Consider the following 19,731-nt stretch of genomic DNA (forward strand, 5'->3'; position numbering starts at 1 on the left):
TGGTGCAGTGTCCTGTCTGGATTTGGGGTTTGGTTGGTGTGGCTGCTCTTTGCTGTCTCCCAGACCCTGGCTCTGTTCGAAACCGTTCCCTATTACAGAAATAGTGCACTATATAGTGTATCCGCCATTTTCTACTAGTGTCCGAATTCTCAACGGTTAATTTGATTCACTAAATAGTCCACTATAAGATACCCACAATGCACTACAAATTGTAGTGAACAGACAGTGTACCCTACAATTTCTCCTGTATACCACAATGCAATGTGATCGTGTCTTCCCGAAGAAGAAGAAACAGCTAGCTAACATGTTAGCTAATAGAAACTGGTCTATTTACCGGTTGACAGCGTTAGCAAATCAACAAAAGACGTATCAGACTCCTCAGTCGAGTTTCCTCCGTTTTGAACCAAGAGCAGCAAAACTGCAGGAATCATCGTTACAGGTCAGCTGACTACTTTATCCACCAATACAGGACAGGAGGTGATATGAAAGCTTCTGCTAGTCGTTAGCTCACAAGCTTGTTTACCAAACCAAAACAGCTTGCTGCCATTAGCAGACAGCACCAAAGTTGACAAAACCACGAAATCCGCACGGACTCAGAAGAACTCAAAAGCCCTTTTCTCTCTCTTTGCCTTGTGAATTTTTTTATTTTTCATTTTATTTTGTGGGAGGATATTAGGGCTGGGCGTTTATTTACGTGATGCTGGGCGCATCCCGGTGCGTCACACGAATATCCAGCGCATTTTTTTGACGCAATTATATTTACTGTAGTGTCCGAAATTTCGTTTGGTCGTTGCCCATATAGTTCACTATATGATAAACACTACATGGGGAATAGTGAGTGAGGGAATGAGTGAACCATTCCGAACGCAGCCTCTGACTCCCTCAATCTCTTGTTGCTATGACACTGATAGAATGGACATTAACTTGAAAAGGTGATCATACAAAATATCATCCATAATATTTATTATACAATGGCCTGGCTGAATACTTTATTCTGATTGGCTGGAGGGGTGTTGGTCATTTCAGATAACCACATGGCTCTGATATAGCTCCTTATCACAAGGATGCCAGTTAGGAGATGGGCATCACTTTTATGGCATCAACAACATCTTTAGCAAAACCAGGAATACACTTATTTTAGCTTTATTAATTTGTACACATTGAGTCACCTAAACTCTGCTGGTCTGTCTCCTCTAATCTGTGACTCCTGCCTCCGTTTGGCTCTGTTAAACAGATCAGTGCATGTATTCAGAAGTTACAAGACTGATGGCTGTCTATAGATACTTTTTAAATGACTATATTCAGTTTAACTCAAAGATAATGATAGGCTGCACCACTGCAAATTATTTAGCTAAAGCTAATATTTAGTTACAGTTAATCAAACAACGGTAGATAGCTACATATTCCTTCACTCTCCTTGCCCTGCTAGGTAGCAATAGTTACACTAGGCTATGGTAATTTCAGTTACAACGATGGCTCATGTGAAAATGACAATATTTCCGTCTGTTTACTAGTTAAATTAGTTGCTTTATCACTCACATTGGGCTGAAAATAAGACAGAATGTCTAGATGATTCTTTTCTCGACAGTTTCACAGCACAACCTGTCAGCTCAAATTGAACTGTCTGTACCTGTCATTTGATTGTGTGTTTGTTTAACGTGGCCCAGCTTCCCGGTTGGGTGGAGTTTTCAGTTTTTAAGCACTGTGATTGGCCCGAAGGTCCAAACAGATGTGCTATATTCTCTAAAATGATTAAATATCAATAATAAATGGCTTACACATTTCTTGATTAGGCTAAATGATATCTTAGTGCCATGAAGAGGGAGGAAATGGGGGATGGCAGTTTTACAAAGGGGATGGTTTTTGACAATTGTTATTTCAAGGGGGATGGCATCCCCTCGCATCCCCCCCCTCAAATTGACTACTGATGAGAAGCCATGTGAGCGGATGACTGCACCAAGCACTGGGGTCCAAGCACTGACCCTTGAGGTACCCCTGTGGACAAGCAGTGGGATTTAGAGTGTCTAAATCCCACTGCTTGTCCTCTCCAAAACACTCTAAAGCAGTGGTTCTCAACGTGGGGTCCGGGGACCACCAGCGGTCCTTGAAGGGGTTTCAGGGGGTCCCCAGCAAATTGAGTAATTGTTAAACTTCAGCATTATTTCATTTACAATAAGTTAACACAATTAGAGAATGTAGAAGAATGACTATTTTGGTCATAGTTTCACTGTTATCTCTTTACCTACAATACAGATAGTCTTGGGATTCTGGACAAAATCATATCTGACAGTAAATATATTCTCAGATTTGGGTCCGAGAGATAAAATCTCATCAAATGGGGGTCCGTGGCTCTAATGTGGACTAAATTAGGGGTCCTTGATATGAAAAAGGTTGAGAATCACTGCTCTAAAGGATCTCCCTCAGAGGTAGGACTCAAACTAGCAGAGAGCAGATCCTGAGAAGCCAAGCTCAGCGAGTGTGGAGAGGAGGATTTGGTGGTTAACCGAGTCAAAGGCAGCCGATAGGTCAAGCAACATTAGAACAGAGAACTGACCGGCAGCTCTAGCTGATCGCATCGTTTCCACTACAGACAAGAGCGCAGTCTCGGTAGAGTGTCCGCATTTGAAGCCAGACTGGTTAGGATCATACAGGATGTTCTCAGAAAGGAATTCAGAGACTTGATTAAAGACTGTACGCTCAAGTGTCTTGGAAAGGAAGGTGAAGAGTGAAACCGGCCTGTAATTTTCAACCTGAGATGGGTTGAGTGTAGGTTTCTTTAGCAGCGGGGTAACCCGGGCTTGCTTAAAAGCTCTGGGGAACACACCCGTTGTAAGTGAGGAGTTGATGATGTGCGAGAGTGCAGGGATAAGTGTGGACGAAATGGGCCTGGGCCTCCTGGGCCTGCAGGAGGTTGGAGGGTATGGGGTCCAACGGACAGGTAGTGGGATGAGAGTCCAGCAGAAGCTTGGAGACTTGCTCCTCGGTGAGATGGGAAAATGAGAGGAGTGAGGCCCTGTTAGCTGGCGGCAGCATACTGAGTTGGTCAGGCTCAGAGGACTGATTACTGATGCTTAACTGAAGCTTATCAGTAAAGAAGGATGTGAAGAGATCAGCAGTGAGCAAGGTTGAGGGTGGAGGTGGTGGAGGGTTGAGGAGTGAGTTAAAAGCTGAAAATAATTTCCGAGCGTCTTTGGCGCTGCTGATTTTCTCCTGATAATAAGTGATTGCATGGTATTCAAAGGATGAGTTATTGCTTAGAGGAGAAAGCTTAGTGAATTTCCAGTCTTTAGAAATGAGGGCACCCATGCCACCTCCATGCCCAACGGAACGAGGTGTGTGGGAGAAAGTAGAGTCAGCTGAAAGCGCAGCTGGTGTGGCTGTGTTTTCTGGACGGATCCAGGTTTCGGTCAGGGCTAGTACCTGAATGTCAGATAGGTTTGCAAGTTCTTGGATAAATGTTTTTGTCCCCCACCAAAGGGGGGACTATGGATCGGTCTCCATCCGTTCGTTCGTTCGTTCGTTCGTTAGTCACACTGTAACGTTGACTTTGTGCTGCTAGGGGGCGGCATTGACAATGAATGGGGACTCAGTGGTAAAGCAGGTCATACAGTTAAAGTTATCATACAATGTGGGGGACAATGAATGGGGACTCAGTGATAAAGCAATACAGTTAAAGTTATCATAGGTAACATAATAGTCTACACACGCTACACACTTGGAGACATCAGACTGGGTTGATGTGTTGAAGTGAGAGTCAATGGAGAATTTTTGGGCAAACCTCTAACCACAAGACACTATAGTTATTATACAGTTGTTGGACTGTTGTACTGGTGCTTGTTGTCGGCACCTCTATGGTCCGGCACGTGGCGGTGCGCGGTGGCCGGACTTTCTGCTATCCAGGGGCCTGTGTAAAGGACATTACACCAACCGCTCTGCCTTTGCAGTCGTTGTCCAGGCCGGCACCAACGACATCAAAAATCAACAGTCGGAGACTCTCAAAGAGGAGTTTGTGTGCCTTGTGGACAGTCTGCTGGACACCGGGAAGCAGGTAATTATTTCCGGCCCGCTCCCCCCCCCCGCATTTTGGTGACGTGAAGTTCAGTCGCCTACGCCAACTCCACATCTGACTAAAGGCTTACTGCAGGAGCAGAGATATCCCATTTGTTGACAATTTTGCTGCCTTTTTAAATAGGACTCAGCTTTTTAAACAAGATGGCCTCCATCCTTCCCAGGAAGGCTCACGCCTTCTATCAACCAACATCGAACTGACTTTGCACTCCTGTAAGGCTTTTACCTCCTGACCTGTAGTGAGCCCATTTGAGTGTTCGCCCTGGTCTCATACAGTATTCCTGTTAGGATTATGCCTAGATTTAACCACTATCATATGCATTCTGTGTTTTCAACTGCTAGGCCAGATAATTTGATTACAGTCTGCTGTAGTACTTCCAGTTAAGCTAAGCCCCTTATTCCAGTTGTCTTTGCTCTTTTAAACTCTCAGTCCATGTCTAATAAATCTTTCATTCTCAATGATCTCATTACATCTCATAACCTTGATTTCCTACTCTTTACTGAGACCTGGCTTAAACCTGGGGAGTGCTCCCCTCTAGTGGAGCTCTGCCCACCCAGTTATAATTTCCTGAATGCACCTAGGTTAACAGGCCGTGGTGGGGGTATTGCAGCTGTTTTTAAGAATCATTTCACTTGTACTCCATTCAGTTTTGGTTCTTTTAACAGTTTTAAAATCTTAACTTTTAAAATTGTGTGTGATAACCCAATTTGCTGTGTAATCATTTATCGACCCCCCAATTCAAATATGTGTTTTCTCATTGAATTCTCTGAGTTACTGTCCTCTCTGGTGCTTAAATTTGATAGGGCCATTATAGTTCGTGACTTTTCTAAATCTTGTAACCTTGTGCAGCATGTCTCGGGCCCCACACATAATCGCGGGCACACTCTTGATTTAGTTTTTACTCTGAACATGTCTGTTAATTCCCTGAATAAGTTTGATTTTGTCTCTGACCATAAATGTATTACCTTCGACGCATCCCTACTACCTACTACAATAACTCAGAAACGTATAATCCACTCTCGCATCTTTAATGAGCAGTCCACAGCCACGTTCTCCAGCTACTTTTCTAGTCTGGCCAATTGCCCTCCACATTTCGCCAATATTAATGACCTAGTTAGCTGGTTTAATGAATTGTGTACATCAGCCCTTGACTTTTCCGCTCCATACACTTCCAGGGCTGTCCCAGTTATTAATACAACCCCTTGGATCAACGACAACATCAGACTGCAAAGAAGGCAATATAGGAAAGCCGAACGTAGTTCGAAAAAATCTAAACTTGAAGTTCACCACCTCAATATGAATATGAGTTATTGATTAAACTGAACCAAACCATTAAAGATGCGCGAGCTGCCTATTTTTCTGCCTTAATTAATAGTAATAAACTCATCCCAAGGTTTGTGTTTAGTACTATCAACCAGCTTATAAATCCCTCTCTTCCTGCCATTCCTGCCTCATCTTCTAATGACTGTGAAAACTTTTTATCCTTTTTTGTTGGCAAGATCAATAATCTGAGGTCCAATTTTCCCCCGACTGTTTTACCCCCCGCCCCACTCGGCCGCCCTATTTTACTGTCTGAATTTGCTCCTATTTCCATGCAGTTCCTTTTAAACACTGTAGCTCATATGCGTCCCTCATCCAGTCCCTGTGATACAGGTCCTGTCTTAGGTCCTAGCCTGCTCTCTATTATCAATTACTCTCTGACATCTGGGTCCGTACCTGACTATTTTAAAATTGTCAGTGTTCAGCCACTCCTTAAAAATCCCACGCTCGACTCTTCCCAGTTAGGGAGTAATAGGTCAATCTCCAAGCTACCTTTTTTATCCAAAATCCTAGAAAAAGTCATTACAGACCAACTCCTGAAGTTGGTTGAGGGTCATAACATCTTTGACAAATTTCAATCCGGCTTCCGCCACAAGCATAGTATTGAGACTGCATTACTAAGAGTGTCCAATGACATTCTTATGCATGCAGACAAAGGTGAATATTCCATCCTTATTTTACTCAATTTAACTGCTGCCTTTGATACCATCGATCATGCCATTTTACTTGATAGGTTGCAGAACTGGGTTGGCATTTCTGGTACAGCTTTAAACTGGTTTCATTCTTATTTGACTAATAGATATTTTAATGTTTGTATCAATAATCATGTGTTCTCCTCGGCTGCCTTGCTGTGTGGAGTCCCTCAGGGGTCAGTCCTTGGACCAATCCTCTTCTCATTATACATACTTCCTCTGGGTCATTTGTTCAGCCGCTTTCAAGACGTGTCATATCACTGTTATGCCTATGATACACAGATCTATTTCTCTGCCAAACCCAATAACCTGAATCAACTGTCCTCCCTCCATGATTGCTTAGCCGCCACCAAAGATTGGATGTCTCGTAATTTCCTCCACCTAAACCCTGACAAAACAGAAGTTCTTTTAATTGGACCTGATAACTTTGCCACTGCAGTTGATCAGTTTATTGGTCCATTTCACTCATATATTAATTCTACCGCTAAGAATCTTGGTATCATCTTTGACCAGTATATGACTTTTGACAATCATGTTACTAAGCTCGTCCAGCCCTGTTTTCTTCAGCTAAGAAATATTGCAAAAATCAGATGTATCTTGTCTTCTACGGATCTCAAACTATTAATTCACACTTTCATTGTCTCCCGTCTAGATTATTGCAATTCCCTCTACTCGTGCCTCAGTCAAGCTGCTCTAAATCATTTACAGTTGGTTCAAAATGCAGCTGCCAGGCTATTAACTAGAACTAGCTGTAGGTCCCATATTACCCCTGTTCTTGCATCCCTCCACTGGCTTCCCGTAAAATACAGAATAAACTACAAGGTCCTGTTGATAATATATAAGGCCCTTCATGACCTTGCCCCCAGTTACATTTCTGATCTCCTCGTTCCTCATTCCACTTCTTGACCACTTTGTTCCTCAACTCCCGGCCTTTTATCCATCCCCCGCTCCAACTACAAGACAAAAGGTAACCGCGCCTTTGCAGTTTTAGCCCCAACCCTCTGGAATCAACTTCCCCAATCTGTCAGATTTGCTGAATCTTTGGACTGTTTTAAGCGGCTTCTAAAAACCCATCTTTATAGGCAAGACTTTTTATAGATCTCTATCCCCGTCGTATGTTTTTGTTTGTTTTATTTTGGTCTATTTCTCATTGTGCTGTGTTGTGCTGTGCCCGTATGTTTTTGTTTGTTAGATCTCTATCCCCGTCGTATGTTTTTGTTTGTTTTATTTTGGTCTGTTTCTCATTGTGCTGTGTTTTATATTGTAATTCATTTTGCTTTATTTATTTATTTGTTTATATTTTTCGTGTGTGTGTGTGAAGCACTTTGTAACTGTGTTTTAAAAAGTGCTATATAAATAAAGCCTTACTTACTTATTACTGTTATTGCACTCATCACTGCACTACCACTGTGCCGTCAGTGTTGACTTACTTATATCATATTACCACTTACCTACTGTGCAATACCATATATCACTTATCATTTAGCGTTTATATTATTCATAACACTCACGCTCCTGGTGTTGTATGTTATATTGAATATTGTATTATAAATTGTATTGTAGTGTACATTATGTAATGTACGGATTGTATTTATTGCGTATTGTAGTTCTTATATTTTGTACTGTATTGAGTAAAAACAGGATAATTACAGTTACTACATTTCAAAATATAACTTGTAAGCCTAATTCTGAGGAGAGTAGGCAACAGAAATATATGGTGTCACAAACTGGCTCATGTATGTGACAAAAGATGGGAGACCACGCAGAATTTTAAATGCCAAAAGGATTATTTATTTACAACTAAGGATAATAAATTATATCAAATAAGGAAAAAGGGATGTGTTAGTCAGTATAATCAGTGGTGGATGGATGTGGTGCATGGCTGAGTGAAAAGTATGGTGTAGAGGTGTTTGGTGTAAAACAAAGGAACCAAAACCATACGCCAAACCAAGGTGGATGCCTGTTAAGAGGGAGAGAGAGAGTGTTAGTGACAGCCAGCATTTTATACCCTAGAGCTGAGACCTGGACAGGTGTACTCCATGAGCACTGATGACTCCTCCTATCACTCCCTGCCAGCCCTCTGCAATGAGCCAATAACGGAGAGCAAAGCAGGCGGGTCGTCACAATGGTCAATCTGTCCTTTCATTGTCCCATACGAAAATGCTTATACAAATTCATTCATATTTCAAGTACACTCAGCAATCACTGACTGACCCAAGGGTGCAACTACATCACTGATGGAGGACAACAAGTTTACTATTTGCTTGTATTCACAGCAGACTGTCAATTCCATAAGCCAAAGGAAAAAGCGGAGGAAGTAGCTGGGGCTTTTCTGAGAGAGTAGTGGTTCTCAGGATTGCGCTGTCTTTTATGACTGATGTGTTTTTTTCGGTTGCCCTGGATGACAGGGATATATTGGTAGCACATGGTGAGTGAGAAGGCAGGCCAAAAGAGTAAATAAGAGTAGCTTATCTGTGTCCTTGCTCAGTGGACTCGCACAGGTAGACTCGAAGGTCTTTACCCAATTAGGTCTTCACACAATAAGGACTGATATACAAGGGCTGATGGCTGGCTAACTCAGAAACAAAGATTAAAAACACTTACTGACCGACTGCTATCTCCTATGTCCTAGATCTGAGCTTGTTCTGCTTTGGAGCTCAGTTCAATCACTCTTTTTAAGAGTTTAGTGAAAATCCTGCCCCTTTCAGATTTCCAGAACAAAGCAACAGATAGAGGGCATGACCCATATAAAGCCACTGAGACAACTTACCCACACACTTCCGCTGACGCTACAGCACAGCTTACGTGTTTAAATACCAGGAAATGCCACAGCTGTGCCCAGTCACAGCTCGTTACCAGGGCTAAACCTGCCCCTTTCAGATTTCCACAACAAAGCAACAGATAGAGGGCGTGACCCACGTCAGCTGACTGCTTTTCACCTGTTCTTGTTCTGTGTTCTCTCAAGTAAGGCATTTTGCCAAAAATGTGCATTAGATGTTTTGAAAAGTAATTCTGGTAATTCTAGTTCTAGTCTAGGCAACATGCCTGAAATGAATGTGCCAACATGCCCCACCCAGGCATTACTGACAAAAGTCCCTTCCCTGAGCACATAGCTTCACTATTCAATACTTTTTATGTGCACTTATGTTCTTATATGTACTTTATTGTATCTCTAAGTGAGCTATGCACCAGCGAAAGACAAATTTCCATTATAGTCTGCACTAATGGACAATAAAGTTTTCTTGAATCTTGAATCTTAAACCATTCAAATGTATCACCAGGTTATAGCTTACCCTTGGTTTTATGTGTCAAAATGTATAATTATTTTGACTCCTTTTATAAAGATAAAAAAATTATAAATAATAAAATAATAATAATAAAAAAAAGAAAAACACTAAGATTTTCATTATTTACTTTCAGGTATGTAAATTGCTTTTATGTTAGAGTGTTTTGACTTGGACTGTTGTATTCAACATAAGTAACCTCTTCTACATTTTTGTAATTGGACTTTTTTTTTTTATATTTAGTTTCAAATATAAAGCCACTGAGACAACTTACCCACGTGAGAACTTGCCCTGCTCTCCCCTAAGAATAATAATAATAATAATAATAATAATAATAATAATGATGGTGATAATGATAATAATAATATACTGTATTTGTATAGCACCTTTCATGCAGAGAAGATGCAGACAGGCAATCAACATCACAAGAGGCACAAGAGTATCGTCAATAGAATTTGCAGAAGTTACCTGTTTAGTGCGCATTAGTCAGAGTTAAACAGTAGTTACATTCAGTTTCTTTTATTATCAGTACCGACCCTATAATTATCAGTTGCTGCCTACCCGGTCCTTACAGGGCATTAATGACTCGAAGGTCTTTACCCTATTAGGTCTTGCACAGGTAGACTTGAAGGTCTTTACCCAATTAGGTCTTCACACAAGAAGGACACAGTCACAGCTCGTTACCAGGGCTGAACCTGCCCCTTTCTGATTTCCACAACAAAGCAACAGATAGAGGGCGTGACCTGCGTCAGCTGACTCACCTATCAAAACTCTGACTGCTATCTCCTATGTCCTAGATCCGAGTTTGTATCCGAGATAGAAGAAAGACAAGGATCAGATGTGTCAACTGTAAAGTAACAGGTAGGCTGCATTCATATTTTTTCTTCTATGTAGGAACAATTTTAGAATGAATAGGCCAGGCCAGAATATCTATTAAAAGTGGTATTATATAAAATGACACAGATATTATGATTTATCTTCTTTCTGCTATTGCAGCAGGTTATTTTCACGTAATTTTGCTTTTGTTCAGTGATGTTGACCTACAGTTACTTGAAATTTTTTTCACCTGTTCTTGTACTGTGTTATCTCAAGTAAGGCATTATGCCAAAAATGTGCCTTAGATGTAATAGTGTAAAAGTAATAGTTATGCCAACATGCCCCACCCAGGCATTCCTGACAAAAGTCCCTTCACTGAACAAATAGCTTCACTAAACCATTCAAATGTATCACCAGGTTATAGCTTACCCTTTATAAATAGATAGATAGATTTAAATATAAATAAATAGACTCAAAGGTCTTTACCCAATTAGGCCTTGCACAGGTAGATTTGAAGGTCTTTACCCAATTAGGTCTTCCACAGGTAGACTTGAAGGTCTTTACCCAATTAGGTCTTGAACAGGTAGACTCGAAGGTCTTTACCCAATTAGGTCTAAACCATTCAGATGTATCACCAGGTTATAGCTTACCCTTGTTTTATGTGTCATAATGTATAATTATTTTGACTCCTCCATTATTTACTTTCAGGTATGTAAATTGCTTTTATGTTAGAGTGTTTTGACTTGGACTGTTGTATTCAACATAAGTATCCCAGGTGAAAAAATATTATACTTCAATTATACTTTTTAAAGAATGTACTAAGTACACTTAACTGTACTTTGTGCTTTTTTTGTCGCCTTCGAGTATACTTAAGTGTACTCAAGTAGTCCTTGAGTACTACTTGAGTATACTTGAAGTGTAAATAGTATGCTAAATTGGCACAACTTTTTACAAACTTTAAGTGTACTGAAGTACACCAGTGAAAATAGGATTCCTGAGCATTTGAAACACACTTGCAGTACAATTGTATTATATCACCAGTGTGTTGGAAATATACTTAAAAAGGCATTACAGTTCAATTGATAGTTGTGTAGAAGTGTATTTTGAACACAGTTATCATACTCACTATTATTCTAGCATGCCTCTGTAATATTTCAAATGAACTTCAAATGCACTTCCTGACTGTATTTAGTACTTTTACAGTGTGCTATTATGTTAATAAGAAATGTATTTATAGTGAAGTTCTATCACAATTTAAGCATCATAAAGGCATGTACTCTAAGTATAATGTTATTATACTATAATGTAGAGTAGAAGTGTATTTTATCACTGCTTATACTACATGATAGAAGTGTATTTTAAGTACAATACTGTTATACTGCAAGTATTGTATTAAGTGCTACAGAAGTATACTTACAATACGTTGCTGTTATACTTAACATACACTTTAAACTACTTTCTGGTACCATTTTAGTACACTCAAAGTGTGCTATTCTGTTCCATGACAAATTGCACTTCAATTATGAAAAAAACACAATTTTATTGACATTAAAAGATTAATACAAATTTTACACACTTTACAGCTTTGTAAAACAAAAAAACACAATCTGTCTTCTGCTGATTCTTTGGTAGAGGCGTTTAGAGACCTGGACTGCAGAGTTGCCCAGGAAAATCTGTAAAAATACAAAGAGGCAGATTAAAACAAGGTAAATTACAACATTACAACAAGACATTACAGTGTACTCAAGCACTACTTGAGTACACTTGAGTACTGTCTTCATGGTAGCCACCAATCCTGGCAGCTCTAAAACAAGGATATAAAAAGGGGTCCAGGTGTAAATAACAAATTGAGACACAAAATAGCACATATATAAATGTCATTATACAACAGCGAAATCTGACCGAGTAATATGATTGACCAAGGCGCATTCCAACAGTGCTGATATCCAGCAATTACACTCTCTCTTTCTTTTGCACTCGCGCACCGTTGTATAAATGCAATAGATCACTCATGGTTAGTGCGTTCTTGGATAATCGCATCACTGCAGAGAGTACCTCCACCTACGGTCTCGCTGTGATGTAAACAAAAAAAAAAAGACTGACAGACAGACCAACAGACACACACACACAAACAAACAAACACACACGCTAGCGGTGCACAGGTTGACTCTGTCCTTCCTTTGAATCGTTTTAGATTGTCTACACAAACCAACCCATGTTAAACATGTCAATTAAATCAATTAACAGTGGAGAATGACAGCAAAGATGGGAGAGAGTCAATTGGATTATTTTCAAATTTGTAACGTGGGAAGTCTGGTCTGGAATCTGAGACATAACACGCACATGCATGCACATGGGCTTCAAAATAACAATGGGATGCATGTCTTGAATTCATGAATTTCACTTCATAACCTCAATTAGAATGGCTGCAGGTGGGTCAGTAAACTGTCTGGGAGGGTTCAGGTGGCTGCAGAGCTAACCCAGGCATCACTAGCATACACATGCACACACCCACCTTTCAGAGCCTTCAAAGTCTCCTCATCTAATTCCACCACAAAACTTCTCTGGTTGCTGCTGGCACTCTGGCTCCTCCTGCGGAAGGATGCTATTGTCACCCTCCTCCTCACTGGTCATGATCACCTGTGCAGAAAATGTTGACTTAATTACCTTAAGTAAATAAGGCAGCTATACACTCCTAAGCATACACAAGCCAAGACACAGTGTTTTCAGGGTGTGAGTGTATGTGTGTGTACATCAATAGTCTTGCCCCCACACTCTTTAAATACATATATATACATATTTCAACCGTCCCGAAGTCAGTGTAAACCATCCAAAATTGAGTAAGGCATTATGCCAAAAATGTGCCTGAGATGTTTTGAAAAGTAATAGTTATGCCAACATGCCCCAACCAGGCATTCCTGACAAAAGTCCCTTCTCTGAACAAAAGCTTCACTAAACCATTCAAATGTATCACCAGGTTATTAGCTTACCCTTGCTTTTATGTGTTACAATGTATAATTGTTACAATGTTACAATGTATAATTATTTGACTCCTTTATAAATAGATAGATAGATTTAAATATAAATAAATAGACTCAAAGGTCTTTACCCAATTAGGTCTTGCACAGGCAGGTTTGTCAAATCATTTTCAGTTATTTCACTGTATAGCTACCATGTAAGTTCACCAGGTGAGCACTGTATACTAAAGCAAACCATTCCCAGTAGTTTCATAGTAACATCATGCCTATACACTACAAAACCAAACCTCTTAATTTTATCCCTGAAAGGCCCTTAATGTCTCCATTACATAAACATTAATTATCCATTACAAATAACATAACTTTATAAAAGTAAGGTTAGTATCATGGGTTTATAATGAATTTTTTCATGGGTTGATTCACAGAGAAACCACAAATAGTTTGACAGGAGTGGTAACCATTGCATGGTATTCAGACATTGATGTGAAAACTGAAATGTTTATTAATGTGCACTGTCCCTGGTAAATAAATAAATAAAATAAAAAATAAATAAAGTATCTCAGACTTAGCACTGAGTTGGCTTAAATCCTATTTATCTAAATTTTAATAGGACCTTCTCTGTCACAATAGGCAAGTCATCGTCGACTACAGCAGACATCACCTGTGGGGTTCCACAGAGCTCAATTCTTGGCCCCATCCTCTTCTCCTTCTACATGCTTCCACTTGGTCATATAATTCGTAAGCATAATGCTTTCTTTCACAGCTATGCTGACGACACAGTTATATCTACCCTTAAGACATAATGATCCCAACTGCTTTAAATCTCTCAGAAACTGTCTCAAGGACATTAAGTGTTGGATGTCACAAAACTTTCTTCAGTTAAACGAAAGCAAAACTGAAATAGTCTTATTCGGGCAGCCCAACGTAAGAAATCATATTTTACATGATCTAGGTGACTTATCATCTAACATAAAGCCTGTGGCCAGAAACTTAGGAGTGATTTTTGACAGTTACCTGACTTTCGAGGAGCAGGTAAAGAGAGTCCTGCAGTCCTGCTTCCTTCAACTAAGAAATGTACCAAAAATCAAGTCATTTTTATCTCATGCTGATTTAGAGAAGGTAATTCATGCTTTTATTTAATCTCTTCTAGACTATTGAAACTCTTTCTATAAATGCCTTAGTCAAAAATCAATCTCATGTCTCCAGCTTGTTCAAAATGCTGCAGCTAGAATTTTAACTGGCGCTAAATGTAGAGACCATATTACCCGAGTCTTAGCACATCTGCACTTACATTTAAAGCACAGAAAGGTCTAGCCCCTAGCTATATTGCTGACCTTTTAACTCTTTATGAGCCGGAACGCAGCCTTCGATCCTCAGGCAAGGCCCTTTTGGTTGTTCCACAGTCTAGGCTCAAGACTAAAGGTGACTGTGCTTTCTCTATTAGGGCGCCTAGACTTTGGAATGACCTGCCTGTAGAAAAATTAGGCTAGCTAAATCAGTTTCATCTTTTAAATCCCTCCTAAAAACACACTTATATAAACAGGTTTTTATGTGAATCACTCCCTATGCACTGCTGTTTGGGAGTTTGGAATCATCGAGGGGTCTTTGTGTTTTCTGGGGGGCTTTTCCTTCTTTTGTTTGCTGGGGTGGCATTGAACTGGTCGGGGAGTGCAGCCAGGGCATTGATGGTGTTGCGGACTGCTGCCTCTGTTTTCAGGTGGCTGTTTCGGACTTTCTGTTCGTCGGGAGTCCTCCGTTTGTGGCGGTGACATCTTTGCTGGCCTTGGGTGTTCCTGCTGTCTGGCTTTCGGGATTCTCGGTTGGGGTTTCGCCACGCGCTTCCTGCAGCACTTGCCATGGGTGCGATTGGCTTATGGGGCGTTTCTCGCGGGCCCTGCATTCGGGCTGTTTCCCGCAGGAGCTCGATGGGGTTTGGATCGGGCGATTTTGCTGGTCGGTCTGTCTGAGACGGTGCTCATCTCTCCTGACTTGGCGGTTGGCTGTTGTTTTGGGGGATGGGGGCTGTTTCCGTGCGTGGGGTTGCCGGGAGGCTGGGGATTTCATGCTGGGGTGTGCACCTTTGTGTGGTGGTCTTCGGTTTCTTGGCACTGGTGCGCTTGGGGTGGCTTTCGTCTCTCAGGGCTGCGGTCGGCTGGCGGGTTTGTGGAGACGGGTGCTCTCTCTGGGGGTTTGGCCGGTGCGGTTGCCCGGTCTGGGTCCTGTTGGGCTTTTGTGGGGGCGGCTCGATTGTGGGGTCCGTGGGGGATGCCCTGTTGGCTGTTTGCGCCGGTGGCAGGTGCCGTAGGGGGCGTGGGGTGGGGCTTCGCCGGGTGTCTTGGGGGCCTAGCGGCTGGAGTGCCTGGGGTCTGCGGGGCTGTTGCTGCTGCGTATTGGGGGATTTTTTGATGGGCGGGGGGTTTGGGGAGTGGAGCAGTCGTTTGGAGTGGAGGTATTGGTTTGTGGCATTGTCGGTGTCTCGGCTGTATTTCTGATCGGTTTGGTGCTGCCCTGGTGGATTGGGATGTCGGTCGCTTTCGGGGGCATGGAGATTTCTTGGTGGTTCCGGACTCTTGAACGGTAGTGTAGCCTACTTGTACCTGTATCTCCATTTTATTGCTTTCTTGTGTGTTTCTTGAGTTTTGGCACACACTTTTATTTAAAGTTCAATCTGTTTTTAATTGTATCTCTGTTTGTTTGTTTGTTTTTTTAGTTGTACCTGTTTACCTCATATTAGCCTTATATTATCATATTACCTTTTATTCCTATTTTCTAATATATATATTTTTTATTTTTTTTTATTTTTCTATCATTCATTGTGGTAGTTTCACATCACTGCTTTTGGGTTTTATTGTATGTAAAGGACTTTGTAAACATTGTTTTTAGAAAAGTGCTATACAAATTTATTATTATTATTATTATTATTATTATTATTATTGTTTCCTGAAGCCTGACTAATATTGGGATAAAGTACAACTTGGGGATAAAAATTCCTTCAGTTGTTCACTCACTAGTTTTTCAAGAACTTTCGCTAAAACGCATAACTTAGAGATGGACATATAATTGTTCAGATTAGAAGTATCTCCCTTTTTAATAGAGGGAGAACATAAGCTGACCTCCAAATTTTAGGAATGTTATTTTTAGTGACTATGAGATTAAAAACATAGGACAAGAGTTCTGCAATAAAGTCAGCAGCTAACCTTAAAAGATTCATGGACCTCAGAAGGGATTAAAGTAAAATAGCTGATCAATATTTTCACATATAACAGAGGATGAGGAGTTCAGCTGGACATTGGAGGCAACTAAATCAGGTGACAAGGAATCTAATAGCGTGCCAGAAGAAATAAGATGCTCATTGAAACATTAATGAATGACAATATCATTAACATCAAATAGACAACTTTGTTGCACAGTTACCTTTTCATCTCACACCACAAAGTCACGTTTGGCTAGTGAGTTGGATGTGTTCATATTGCTTCTCTGTCTGACTTCTAGGAGCAGTAACTTGTGACAATGGAGTGACACGTCTGCCTGGATCCATGGATATTGAGAGGAACCGATCTAAACCTCAACAAATACGACTATATAAACCTCATTTAGAGCCATGCTGTCCGGGAAACCACTTCCATCTAACATGAGAGAATGAAATGTAATAATAACTTCCATATTACCTAATGCCACAGTGCACGCTAACAAAACTTCCACCAAATCTTTTTAGTTTTTTAGTTTTTAAGAACAGTCAATTGCTGGATGACTATAGACCAACTACGAGTCAGTGGGCCATGTGAATTGTAGGTCTATAATTTCTAGATACAACAGGAAATCACATAGAGAAATCACTTGAGAGTCTGAAACACCTCAGCCTGGGTCCTCTCAAATGGCAACCATTACAAAGCGACTGAGACCAGGTCGGCGCCTGCTGTGGCTGATGCTCAGTGGCGCACTGGGATTACTATGCATGCTTTCCTTACTCGGTCCCCCAGAGATGGACTGGGATCCTACCTCCAGTTTCACCAACAGCTGGTTGGAGTATACAGATGCTGATGGCAACCCTGAAGATGTTTGCAACTGTTCTGCAATCCTGCAAGGAGATAAAGAGGCACTGCAGCAGGCCAAGTTGCTGACCATCACTAAAGACTTCCAGAAGAGTGTCCAGATCCCTGATGAGTACTATGTTAATGCCACTAAGGACTGCAGGTGTGGTTTTCTAAATTACAGGTTTCAGTATGTCTATAACTGATACATTATACACAGAATTTCTCAGTTACTCATAGTACAGTATGCAGCATGCGGCCCATGTGGTATTTCTTCAATATTATATATTCTTTACAGGAAATTCAAGTTAAGCAGGAAGTACTTAAGTTTTCCTCTAAGCCAGGAAGAAGAAGACTTCCCCCTGGCCTATTCTATCATCGTTCACCATAAGGTATACAATATTTTACACCCTTTGATGGATTTAAAAAAAAATCTAGTGTATTGATCTAAATTTAGTTGAATCAATAACTATATACAGTTCCTAAAAATAATGCAAATATAAATGACAAATAATTAGAGTACAAATATTTTATTCACTTTGTTCATACAGGTGCAGAACTTTGAGCGTCTGCTGCGAGCCATCTATGCACCTCAGAATATTTACTGTGTCCATGTGGACAAGAAGACCAAGACCTCGGTCTTCGCTGCCATCATGGCCATTACTTCCTGTTTCCCTAATGTCTTCATGGCCAGCCGGCCTGTGAGTGTGGTCTATGCTGCCTGGCCACGAGTCCAGGCTGACCTTAACTGTATGGCTGATCTCTATAATATCAGCACAACGTGGAAATACTTCATCAACCTTTGTGGCCAAGATTTCCCTCTGAAAACCAACTTAGAGATAGTGAGGAGCCTGCGTTCATTGAAGGGTGGGAACAGCATGGAGTCAGAGCAAATGGCCGATGGGAAGAAGTGGCGGGTGCAGTCTGTTTACCAGATAGTGGATGGACAAATCCAGGTATTTTTTCTTTTCTGTCATTTTTGTTTTACCTCATATATGTTAATCTTATACTGTCAAATTTTATTGCTGAGACAGATTCTTTGCCTTTACTTTTGGATACAAATGCTCAGCAGTGTTGCCATATTGCAGAATACTTTATCCATTATGTTAAAAAACAGATTATTTTCTATTGAGATGGACGCTGGTGATAAGGCACATAACATATTCATTCAATATTTCCATCATCTCAGGGGACAGGACAGGCTAAAGGGTCGCCACCCTTCAACCTGCCCATTCTGTCGGGAAATGCCTACATTGTGGTTAACCGGGGCTACGTCCGCAGCGTGCTGGAGGACAGCCGAGTACTGGCGCTGATCGAGTGGGCCAAAGACACCTACAGTCCTGATGAGTTTCTTTGGGCCACCATCCAACGGATGCCCGGTGTTCCTGGCTCAACGTGGCCCAACTCCAAATACGACATGACAGACATCAATGCTATCGCACGGCTAGTGAAGTGGGCGTGGCATGAAGGGTCACAGGGTGTGCTGGAGGCAGTGTATCCAGTGTGTCACGGCAACCATGTTAGGTCAATATGTGTGTACGGTGCTGGGGACTTGCAGTGGATGATTGAGCAGCATCACCTCTTTGCCAATAAGTTTGACATAGACACAGATTCCATTGCTGTTTACTGCCTGGAGAAGTATCTCAGACAAAAGGCATTGGCTCAGATCCATTAAGTGCATCCTGAAATTATTTTCTGTTTTAAAGGTATAATATGTAACATTTCCGCATTAAAATATCTAAAAACGACTAGACCTATGTTATACTTTTTTTTGAGTTGTGTACTTACATTATCCCAAATGTTTCCAACAATGTTCAAACCCAGAGAAATCCATAATTTTATTCAAGGTAACGGTGCGTTTCATTTGGTTGCCTGTCAATGGCGTCATATCCCCTTTACCCCCTAACGGGAAACACCAGATGATACGTCAGAGAGTGAGGAAGGAAGTCACCGAACTAGCTAGCTAGCCACTCTAGCCAATCTGTTTTTTTTTTTTCATTCTATTGTTTTTATGGCTCACTCGTGATGGATCACGATTATTCATTCCTGTTTGCTACACGTTCTGTCGCCGAAGCTTTTCCCGTAAAAAAAACTCCCATGATCCCACACTACTTCACGACATCATCAAACTACGTCTTTTGTTATTGTTTTGATTGAGAGACCCCTAGCGGCAGAAATTACATACTGTGCATTTAATTCTCTATTATCCTACTTACAAGCAATGTTTAAATTAAAGCTTATTTGCACTAATTATTAATAAATGCATTTATAATAAATGCATTAAAATGTATAAAATAGAATGATAACAAATGTGGTAAGTTACTGGGAATACTTAAAGGATAACGCTGGTGTTTTTTAATGCATTTGTTGCTGTCAACAAATCCTATGAAAATAGCAAAATCAGCAATTAATTTGTTTCGCTAACAAGTCTAAAGCCATGTGTCAGTAGCCATAGAACTCCATTGTATTAAAAAAAACTATTAAAAACACTTCAAAGAGCCATTCCGTTGTTCTGGGTAGCATGTTTCATCATTGCAAATT

General features: G+C 40.8%; 1 protein-coding gene across 1 annotated transcript; it reads left to right on the forward strand.

Annotated features, from left to right (window-relative positions):
* The first annotated feature begins 10,099 nt into the window (after positions 1-10,099).
* Positions 10,100-19,525, forward strand: LOC139652413 (beta-1,3-galactosyl-O-glycosyl-glycoprotein beta-1,6-N-acetylglucosaminyltransferase-like). Its single transcript, XM_071529490.1, has 6 exons — positions 10,100-10,226; positions 13,790-13,897; positions 16,652-17,353; positions 17,489-17,582; positions 17,742-18,146; positions 18,380-19,525. The coding sequence occupies exons 3-6, from the start codon at positions 17,034-17,036 to the stop codon at positions 18,863-18,865; spliced, it is 1,305 nt and encodes a 434-aa protein (XP_071385591.1). The 5' UTR covers positions 10,100-10,226; positions 13,790-13,897; positions 16,652-17,033; the 3' UTR covers positions 18,866-19,525.
* The last annotated feature ends 206 nt before the right edge of the window (positions 19,526-19,731 follow it).

Source organism: Centroberyx affinis, unplaced genomic scaffold (genome assembly GCF_046629955.1).
Source record: "Centroberyx affinis isolate AG114_WGS23_722 - 3 ecotype Tasmania unplaced genomic scaffold, CSIRO-AGI_Caff_v1 ptg001793l_1, whole genome shotgun sequence".
Lineage (NCBI taxonomy): Eukaryota > Metazoa > Chordata > Actinopteri > Beryciformes > Berycidae > Centroberyx > Centroberyx affinis.

Bases quoted from the DNA above. Each gene is read 5' to 3' on its own strand.
- LOC139652413 (XM_071529490.1), top strand. From the start codon at position 17,034: ATGGCAACCATTACAAAGCGACTGAGACCAGGTCGGCGCCTGCTGTGG. The intron at 17,354-17,488 runs GTGTGGTTTTCT...TATTCTTTACAG, and splicing joins AATGCCACTAAGGACTGCAG to GAAATTCAAGTTAAGCAGGA. The intron at 17,583-17,741 runs GTATACAATATT...TTGTTCATACAG, and splicing joins CTATCATCGTTCACCATAAG to GTGCAGAACTTTGAGCGTCT.